General features: G+C 36.0%; 1 protein-coding gene across 1 annotated transcript in view; it reads left to right on the plus strand.

The window, feature by feature from the left end:
- The window catches only part of CNTN3 (contactin 3), a gene marked incomplete at both ends in the record, with an annotated part of 265,155 nt that extends 254,742 nt beyond the window's left edge, over nucleotides 1–10,413 (plus strand). The window contains 3 exons of the mRNA XM_080913822.1: nucleotides 5,299–5,411; nucleotides 6,812–6,980; nucleotides 10,313–10,413. Of these exons, the coding sequence (XP_080769948.1) occupies nucleotides 5,299–5,411; nucleotides 6,812–6,980; nucleotides 10,313–10,413 (383 nt within the window). The remainder of the gene's footprint in view (nucleotides 1–5,298; nucleotides 5,412–6,811; nucleotides 6,981–10,312) is intronic.
- Nucleotides 10,414–11,165: the final 752 nt, after the last annotated feature.

Consider the following 11,165-nt stretch of genomic DNA (forward strand, 5'->3'; position numbering starts at 1 on the left):
CATGTTGCCTGGCATCTCCCATCAGTCCTCTGTCTTTTCCTGCTTTGTTCGTGTGCATTCCCATGATAATTACTACATTCAATATGTGTTTTTTTATTTTAGTTTAAAATTTATATTTTATTCATTCCATATTTGTGTGTTTGCTGATTGCATGGGTGTTAGTAACACAGTAAACATGTTGCTATTAGAGGATAGCTTACAAAATTTTGATCAAAAGTTCCACCATCCACTTTGGCAGCAAGCACCTTTGCCCACTGAGCTATTTTGCCAGTCCATACATGTTATTTAACTGTTACTTCCCCTTGGCTAGAATCCCAACTCCTACTGTTTTATTGGTTCCTGAGCTCTGTCTTCACTTCAATAGTTATAATTATAAATATTGATTGACTAACTTTTGCCACTATTCATCGTGACACCATTGTACTCCATGCCACTCCTCTAGGTAGCAATGTAGCAACTAGGCATCGTACTGTCTATTCTTGAATAGTCACATTTGAGGGAAAAAGAATCATTATTATTTTGATGATTCTACTCTGAACTGTAAGGATTCTTACTGGCTTCATAGGTTAATGACAATGGGATAACCAACTGTTTAATAAAAGCACTTGTTCCCTCCTTGAAAATCATGGGCATATCTGCATAGAGCAAAGGTATTGCTTTGATAATTGTGGAGGAAAATCCAGAGATACCTCAGGGAAAGTTTCATGGCTGTCAAGTTGACTGTGCCAGGAGTGTAGGCATATTTCATCCACAATCAGGGAGAAGGGAGCGATGAATGCTGGTGAAGAGCTGGCTATCTCTTCCTTTCATTTTTGCTGAGTCCAAGACCACAGCCTACAAACTGCTGGTGCTCATATTGGGGTGGTTTTCCATGTCAACATATCTCTTTGGAAACACTCTCACGGGCACAAACATATGCCTATCTAAAATTAATAAAAATAAATCATTAAGAAAATTTTTTTTATGGTATCATATATTTGGTCCATTTCTAATAGTGATTGGGGCAATATGTATCTTAGTATCAGAGAGTGGCTACAGGCTATTTCCTTTTCTCAGAATCTCACTTGTTTAGGCAGCCTAATTTAAAATTGTGATGATCTTCTCAAGACATATCTTCCTGCAAAATGTACTTTTCAAGTACTGGCACTTACATTTACTTGCAGGGATATCCGTTTTTATCATTAGGTGGCCAAGAGAAATAATAGTTGGAAAACATACTGATTTCTGTATAATTGACCAGAGCAGGCATGATCTCTTAAAATTCCATATTTCCAAAGGAGATTCTAATGTCCATATCACTACTTTGGAAACATTATCTTTGAAAACTGCACACAGTAATGCCCACTATGTCAACAGCCTCTACAATATATCATACCATTGAAATATTCTCACTACAGAAATTTGCAGAAAGAAACCATGGAAGACAATCAGAGCCAGCTACAATCTCATGACCCAAAAACCTCGCCACAACTACCTCTTGGGACATACTTCCGATATTTCTATTCTATAGATGTTTTTTTCTATGGCTGTCTGCTTAATTACCTGTATGGCATATAGGCACATGTGATGTTTGGCTTTATTGTCAATTGACACAATTTTGAATCACCTTGGGAAAGAGTGTTGTTGATAGACTGCATAGATCGGGTTGGCTTGTGAGAAACTCAAAGGGATGTGCTGATTATATTAATTTGTGCACACTGAAGTGAGTGGTACCATTTCCTGGTGCAAGTGCAGAGAAATCTAACTGAGAGAGCAAGAAGCATATATGTGTTCATTTCTTTCTACTATTGGCTGTGCATATGATAGAACTAGTTTATTCAAGTTTCTACCTTAACTTCTTCACAATGACCATCTGTTACCTGAGACTGTGAAATAAGTTGTCTTTTCCCCTTTTTGCTACTTTGTCTATGTGTTTGATCACAATACTAAGATAAAACCAGAACACCATATATGTGTACTACCTCAGCTTTACAATGGGCAACCATTTTTAAACTGTTTTCCCATTGATAAGAGTTTCTTATACTCTGGTTTATCCTAAGCATAGCCATGTCACTGTCTTGGGCTCTTTGTAGACAGACATCTGTAGAATAACTGAAAAAAAAAGCTAATGTTTAAACGTTATAAAGCCAAACACAGAAAGCATCATACCAGATGCTTAAAGATAGACCATAATTAAAAGGCCTATTTGGGATAATGCTATATTATTGTGTAATATTTAAATTCTCCCAGGAATTTTAGGGTCTGTCGATTTATAATATGTTTTAAATCCCATTAATTATCACCTCTAAATTTAAAAAAATGTTTTTCCCATTCTTTTCTATCATGTCATCCTGTCAAAACAGAAGTTTAACAAACAGAGAAAAAGAAAAAAAAAAAAAAAACACCTGTAGGTTTCAAACTTGACAAGTCATTTTAAAATGTAGATCATCTGTTGAGTTAAGTCCATTAGATCTAGCCCATATCCAGCTATTGTAGATCATATTTTCAGATGGGAAAAAGCACTAGGAATGGACATAGAAGTTCTACAAGATACACTCTCAGTCATCTCTGCAACTTTTCCACTTTTCTACTTAGTTCCATCCCTTCAGAAACCCACTCTGTGGCTGGTTTATTTCACTTAGCCTCGTGACCTCAACATTCATCCATGGTCTAGCATATATTAGAAATATGTGTATAGTCTCTCTTAACTACCTGGGTTAGGGCAATTACAGAAATGAGTGTCACTAAGTATAGCATACTGGAGAATAAATAACTCATATCAAAGCACATTCTGTATAAAGAGTGGTTGTCTGGAGAGAGTGCTGTTGTTAGCGGTAATAAAAAGAGCCAATGGGTACCATTTCTTTATTTTAAAAATTAAAAGGGAGCTTTACCTTCATTTTAAAGCAGATACAAAAATGTGACTAGCCTATCAAGCTAGCTCTTGTGTTACTATCATTGCTTGAAATGAGGTTAAACATTATATTTATGTTTTTTCTTTATTTTAGTATTAAAATTATAAAAAAGCAAAAATAGGGTCTGCAGAGATGACTCGGCAGTTAAGCATGATTGTTGCTCTTCCACAGAATGTAAGTGCACGTTTCACACCCTACAGGGCTTCACTGGGTCACAGTACCCTACAAATTCAGCTCCAGGGAACCTAGTGACTTCTTCCGAATTCTATGAGTACCTGTACACACGAAAAATATGCACACACAGTCAAAAATAAAAACTTAAAGATATACATATATGTGTAAGTAAAAAATGTATATTTTAAAAAATACGAAAAATGAGTAAGTAAGCAAACAGTGAAGTGAAATGAAGGAGAGAGAGAGAAGTCAGACACAGGAGGGAAAAGAAAACAAAAACCAACCTTCCATTTTCATTACTTAACATTTATTTGCCTGCTTTACATATTAATTTACATAATTCCTCATCGTTTTTCTTTCTTTTTTTTTTTTCTTCCTTTCTGTCATTGCAAAAACTGTTCCTATCAGGCTGAATTCATGCATTTGGGGATTCATACCCAGCAAACCACCCTTTATCCAGCCACTCTCTCTCTGAAGCTGGCACTGAGACAGGTGTTGTAGACCAAATGATGGGGACTTTCTGTAACCTGTCCGCACTCACTCGCTGATAGAACAGTCTATGCTGCGGTATCTTTTCTGAATTCCCTCAAACCAAATCAAACCTGCCCTTTCATACCGCTGCCAGCCACATGGATAGCACACTTCCGGATGATGTTTAAATGCATTCATGACATCTTAATAGAGTGAGAAGAATACACTGATTAATATTTCAACCCTAAGTAGCTATCATTGATCTTGTTATCACAGCCCTGCAGCTCAGTCTTAGCTGACTTAGACTCATTGTAAATATCCAATCAGAAAACATTTAAAACCATGTGGAATTATGTGAGTAAGGACACACAAAAAACAAAAAACAAACAAAAAAAAAAAAAACAAAAAATTTGTAAGCAATACCATCGTGATTGGGGTTATTTGTTCCATAATATATCCCATGATATATATCTTCCATCTGTAAGTCTAGTTGTATTTCCCTTATGGCGTGAGTTAATGATGATCAGAAATTTCTCCGGAAAGGCAATCTGCTTTTCCCATTACAAATACAGTTATCGAAATCACATCTTATGTTTCAGTGTACAAGGACAAACTGTTTCAGAGCTATTGTAGACAACTGTGATGCTGTTGCCAAATGAGTAATATCTTTGTCGTTTTGTGATGGAAAAGAAACTGAACCTTAGTGTCTCTTGTGTTCATCAGTTAACAAATGGACGCTGCCACGTCTCCCTCCATCTCATGCTCCCACCACGTAAACACCACACACAGACACCCCTTCTCTCTCTCTCTCTCTCTCTCTCTCTCTCTCTCTCTCTCTCTCTCTCTCTCTCTCTCTCTCTCCCTCCCTCTCTCCCTCCCTCCCTCCCTCCCTCCCTCTTTCTCTCTCTCTCTCTCTCTCTCTCTCTCTCTCTCTCTCTCTCTCTCTCTCTCTCTCTCATGGTCTTGTAAAGGAACTAACTGTAAATCCAAGTCCATAAAAACTAGAGAGTGTCATTAATTCTCTGATGCAGTTTTCATTAACGTTTTTAGCCTTTTGCATTATTTTTCTCGAAAACTGATTTAAATTTGGCAAATGAAGTCTTTAAAATATGGACACCTTGCTGCGATTTGTCATGGGTATAGCTATTACTTCATGAGAATGATTCTGTGTAATACTGATTTTTATTGCCTCTCGTTTTGCCCATCTCATCATATGAGGAGACTGGATTAAAAATCATCCACACTTCATTTCCTGTGACTTTAATCTGCTCATTTGGCAATTTCTCTCAGCTTCTAGTAGGTGTCAAAACAAGTCCCATGGCTGTCCTGCTTGATTCATCAACATGCACCTTCTAGTAGTCTAAAGGGGAATTACTTTTCTTATGTTTTCAACATTTTCTAGGTATGGTTATGGCATGGTTCTGGTATGTATGGCCTGGTATGGCATGGCATCATAAGGTATTCTGCCATATTGTATCCGATAGTATTGTAAAGCCAATTTTCTCTAGATTTAAACATGATAACTTTTCTTTAAAGTGTTTAAGGAAACATTTAAAGCACCTCCTTGGTTTTGTCTTATTCTTTCTCTGCACCATGGGTTATCAAAGAAAGCCCGCTTCTTCGAGCCTCCTGGAATATTGACTTGTCTGCTCTGTCCGAAATACGGCTCTGTGCTCAAATCAGTTTTACTCTCTCCTTTGTGTGTGTGTGTGTGTGTGTGTGTGTGTGTGTGTGTGTGTGTGTGTGTGTGTGTTTCCAGCTCCCAGTCAGCCACCAGGAAATGTTGTTTGGAATGCTACAGACACTAAAGTGCTGCTTAATTGGGAACAAGTGAAAGCCATGGAGAATGAATCAGAAGTCACAGGCTACAAGGTCAGTGGTGGCTCAGCCTTCACATTCCCTACTCCTTGCAAACATGCTCTAAGGAAGATAAATAGAAAGCTTATTTTTAAAATATTGGTGATATGGTTCTTTAATCTAATTTTCACACGACTAACAAGCTTTTCCTAAAAAAGATCATTTTCTTAAAATATCTTACTTCTTAAATACAGTTACATGAGGTAATTTTGCTTCATAAGGAACTCAATTTTGATGGTTATAACATTTATGATTTATTTTCAATACTCACAAAATTGCACTTTAAAACAGCTTAAGGGTTGCCCTGATTCCTTGTCCCCTAAAACCAAAGATGTATCTCACTCGACTCTGTTATTTATCCTTGCTGCAAGCATTGGGGGTAAGCAGGGACAGGAAGGATGGCTTCCTACTCTTATCCTTAGTAACCTGATGTGATCCCTAGATTTTAAGAATTTGGGCACAAGCAAAGCCATACTTGCACTTCCAAAGAACTTCAGTTCTATCCAATTCATAAGGCATTGTTTGATTTAATAATGATATATTAAATAATCTTAAGCTTTAGAATTGAATAAAGACAGATATCCATCATAAAGTTAAGACTGACTCTAGAGCGTGATTGTGGACTTCATTAAGAAGACTCACATATAATTAGACACAACCTAAGTGTGGCGGCTACCATTTCCTCAAAGGATGGTGAAGTTCGTTGCTTTTTTGTAACAGTCATATAAGGTATTATTGTGCTTTCAAATTACTGTAGTCACAAGATTGCTAAGAAGCTTAAATAAGATTGTTGTGAGTTTCCTGCAAGGCACCTAGCAAGAAGGATTACACTTGGTAAAATAAGTCTATCCCAGAAGATTTCTGGAAAATAGGGTGTAGTTGCTTGATACAAAGATAACAGTTTTGTTTATAATCTTCAGGTGATAACCGCTAAAAGGAATGAGGCCCTTCCTATGTTTTCATACATTCCTCATTAAGCCTGGTTTATTGTTACTTTATAAAAGATATATCTATCAGAAAATAAATGTTAGCTTTATGTGGATATCCTTTACAACAAATATAATTGGCTCAAAATTTTTGCTTCAAGAATGAGGGAAGGCTTCAATCAGACTCTGAAGCATTGATCACCTACTCCTTTCACATATTACATAATCTCTTTATGTTTCTACACTACCCTACCCTCTACAATGCCTAACCTAACTGAGATTTTTCCATGGTAAAAGTTCAGTATACATCCAAACTCCTTAGTTTTGAGAACTTAATGGCTCCAGAATGTTTACCCATGTTTAAGACCTAACTTGAAGTACACTTTATCGTATAGGGGCATAGAGAGATAAACTCATTTTGTAGTGACAATGCTTGTGAAAGATATAGAAGCCAGTTGTATAAAAAGTGAGTTTATTTATGTCTTCTAGGTTTTCTTTAGGACTAGCAGTCAAAACAATGTGCAAGTACTGAGTACAAATAAAACTTCAGCTGAACTGTTACTGCCTATCAAAGAAGACTACATTATTGAAGTCAAGGCCACCACAGATGGAGGGGATGGTACCAGTAGTGAGCAGATCAGGATTCCAAGAATGACAAGTAAGTCTTTTGAGCTGATTCTCCCCTTAACTGTCATCACTGTCTTTAAACTCTATAATAAGTCCGTGATTGGTGTGCTGCCCATATGTTTTTCAAGTATGCATTTTGTTATGCATGGAGCATGTACAATAAGGACATATAAAACACCATTATAATGATGCAAAACGTGGAAGAAGTAAAGTCAAGAAATAGCATTGAACACTATTTACCAAAATTTATTATTTAACCTCCTTGTTTTGAATTCCACCTACATTTGCCTTAGAATTATCTACCCAAGACAAACTTCTTAAACACTTCTCAAGGGTAACATTGAGACACACACAGGTTTTCACACTTTCAATATTTCCAGGTACAATTGTTCAAGTCAATAATCTCCAGAATCAAGGGTTTCCAACCAGGAAAATTCTGAGTTCCAGATCAGCTTAGGCTACAAAATTAGTTCAAGGACAGCCTGGGTTATATAGTGAAATTCTGTCTGTTTCCCATTGCTCATCCCCTTCTAATTGTAGGCACAATATTGGTTCCTTCAATAGAAAACTAAAATTTGAAAAATCATAATCTATTTTCAAGTGCTGGACACAGAGAGAAGTTGCTAAAATATCTATTTTTAATTTCACAGGTGCTTCACACAAACGTTCTCTCTGAAAAATCCCAAGAAGTTCATTTTACTATAGAAATTTAAATTTCTAAGTTAAGAGAAACAGACACAGTGACAAGGCCAAATAAATTTTATCCTTACTTTTAAATCATGTCTGGAGTTCTCCAGTATTAACTGAAGTACTGAACAGCCCATCCTGTCTTACTGTGCCCTGTGCTTCTTGGTGACACAAATAAAATGCTTCCATTATTCCATGTGCTGACCTTGACCCTGTCCATTGTACTGGGCAACCAAAACTGCAACTGTTGCCTTTAATATTGAAAATTAAGTGACTGTCATTAGCAACTGGAGAGTGAAAATTTTTTGCAATGCAGAAAAAAAAATTATTCTCTGTGAAAATACTTGGGCTAAAACACACAAATCAAATATCCTAAAAAATGACCAATAATTATTTCATTACTTAATTCTGTAAAGGCCATTTCAGACTAGGGACTACCCTGAAAATCTGTGTAATCCAATAGGCCAAAGGAAAATATGTTTAATCTGAGTGTTTTGAGATAGTTTTTAAAATATTAAAAATAGTGTGAACATGAGCTCTTGCATGCTTACATGGGTGCATTTGTCTCCAAAGGCCAAAAGAACAAACCGTTCCAATCACCTGCAGATGGAATTAGAAGCATTTGTGAGGTTGATCAACCTAACATGGGTGTTGTGAAATAAACTAATGTCCTCTCCAAGAGAAGTAGTTTTAATCTCTGAACTATCTCATCTCTTAAGCCCCGATTGTCTTACCTTGTAAAATAAAGAAAACATGTTCCTTATTTTCTAATAATGTGAGGTCTATAGTTAAAATGACAATATAGAGAGTTAGACTAGTAACAGGACCAAATACCATATTTCTTAAGAGATAAGTGATATATATATATATATATATATATATATATATATATATATATATATATATATATATATATATACATATATATAATATCTTAAGAGATAATGAATATATATAATATATATATTCATTCAAGTATAACTGCCTAATCAAACCATCTGACCCGGCCTTGTTGGTGATCTTGTGTAGCCAGGTAACTACATGGCTTGTTTTTGAAAATGGAATATCTATTGATTCCTTTCCAAAGATTATAATTCATACTATTCATAAAATGTATTAGTATAGAGACAAGCAAATTTTCTAAACATTTACCCCATGAATCTTTGTTTAATTAAACCATCAAATTAACTCACCGGTTGTTTTTAATCAAGTTCAATCATTTTCCCAGTGATGAAGTTGTTTTCCAAATTCTACTAAAGTAAAGATATATGAAATGAAAAGACCAGAGTCATTTACTAAACCTTGGATATATAGGTAATGTCTGTGTACTCAGCAGCCAGTGATCCTAAGTTAGGCTCCTGTAATAATTTAACTTTGATAGAACAAGCTTTAGTTTCATTCTTGTGTGTCTTAGTTCATTCAAACTACCTTTTTCTTTTGCTTATTTTTGGTTTGTATTGCATTCTTTTTTGGCTGTTTGCTTGTTTGTTTGTTTTTAAGTGGTTGGGTTTTAAGACAGGGTTTCTCTCCTTCACCTTGGCTCACCTGAGATTTGCTTTATAGACCAGCATGGCCAGCCTCTGCCTCCTGGATGTTTGGATTAAAGGCATAGGTCAGCATCATCACCTAGGTCAGACTATTTTTATAAAAGTATCATTATCCAGCTGTTTTATAACTACAGGAATTTATTTCTCATGATTTCAGAAACTAGAAAATCCATGGATTAGGGTGCCTAAATAATCATAAGTGTTTTCAAAATATTCCAGATCCAAATTATGCTAAAAAAACAAAAACTGGATTACCTTTTTGGGTTCTTGGTGTCACTAACTAAAGTATTTAGAAATTGATTCAGTAGTTGGCTTAAGCACATTTTTATTAATTAATTAAGGGTGAGGCAAACTATAAATCTGGTATCTGCCTGTAGGAAAAACATGGAAACTAGAAAGAGGAAAAGTTCATGCTTTTTGCAATAGAGACTGACAAGAAGCTTCAATAAGATAAAATAAAAGTATATGAGGAGCCTTATAGAAGGAGAGAGAAAATCTAGGGAGTATGGGTGTTGTTTAGTCTTTTGGGCAATATCCACAAAATAAAAAATAAAGACAAAAAAATTAATTAGGCCTCAAAAGCAAGGAGATCACGTGGCTACTCTCTAAGTATGCTGCCTGCTTCCACAGGCTGTGCTCCATGGTACCTGTTGTAAAGCAAGTGCCTTCACTAAGGGGCTTCTTGGAAGGTGAAGTACATCATCTTATTCAGGGGATAATTATTCCTCTCATTTTAGCTTGGCTTCTGGTGATAAAGATTTCCTAGGAGAGTGGGCTCCTAGGTAATTATATAAAGCCCAGGGATAAGGATAGAATTTATAATCTATTCTTTTGACCACGGGAAAATACTTATGCCCTGTTGCCTTGGCCTTTCCCCAAGGTAATTTAAGTGTCTTGGGGTGGGGGTGGGAGCAGTGTCAAAGCTGATGCTTAAGATTCTTCAGTTACCTGGAAAGCAGAGCCTGGGGCCACAGCCTTAAAGCCCTGCAAGGCTGCTGCTACTACTAACACGAATATTATTACAACTGAGGACAGGAATTCAGCATAATTTTAGAGGGAACAAAACCTGTTTAGTCGCCAGTGTTCTGATTACAGTCCTTGCTAATGAGCTCTTTATCACCCTTGACAGGTATGGATGCAAGAGGATCCACTCCAGCCATTTCTAACATCCACTCTGTGTCATGTTATCTGTCTGTCCTACTGTTCTTTGTTGTAAACGGTTTGTGGTGATGGGGCTTTTATTATTATTTACTGGAAAGTTAATTGGTTAACCCCCCCCCAACAGTGCTTTCTAAAACAGTGATTATGCATGTTTTTTTCAGCTATGTGTTTTTAACTTTCTACTCCATTATAGGGAAAATATGAATATAATAAAAACAGTAAATCCTTTTAGAGGAATCTGAGATGCCTTAATATTTGCTTGGTAAACCAAAGGAACTTGCAAATTACATACTGCAAACTTTTGATAGAAGTATTCTAATGTTATGAGTTTAATCACTTGCCTATGTGTGAGGTACATACAAACACAGGACACATAAAAACACCGTGTACATGTGACATATGGAAACACATAGTACATATACAGTACATACAACAAACCCAATGCACAAGCACACAGACACACACACACACACACACACACACACATCTTTTCAATATTAAAAAACTTATTTATTACAAATGTTCTTTTCTCATCATTACAACATCACCTTTCATTTTTAAATTAATAATTTTAATCCCTCAGAGAAACAGGCAGTTAAACTGTTGTTCTGGAAGGGGGCAGCCTGGAGGGGAGTATTGTTAAAAAATGCTACTCTGAGCTTGGGGAAGTGACATTTGCATCATGTGCACCTGTATGGCTAGAGATTTCCTTTGGCACTTTATCCTCTTGTCTTTCACTTATTTATTCTATAAAATGAGGTGACTATATTTCTCCTACTGACCTTTACTGCAAGAATTTATTGTTAAAAACAGAGAAATAT

This window comes from Micromys minutus, assembly GCF_963924665.1.
Source record: "Micromys minutus genome assembly, chromosome: 3".
Lineage (NCBI taxonomy): Eukaryota > Metazoa > Chordata > Mammalia > Rodentia > Muridae > Micromys > Micromys minutus.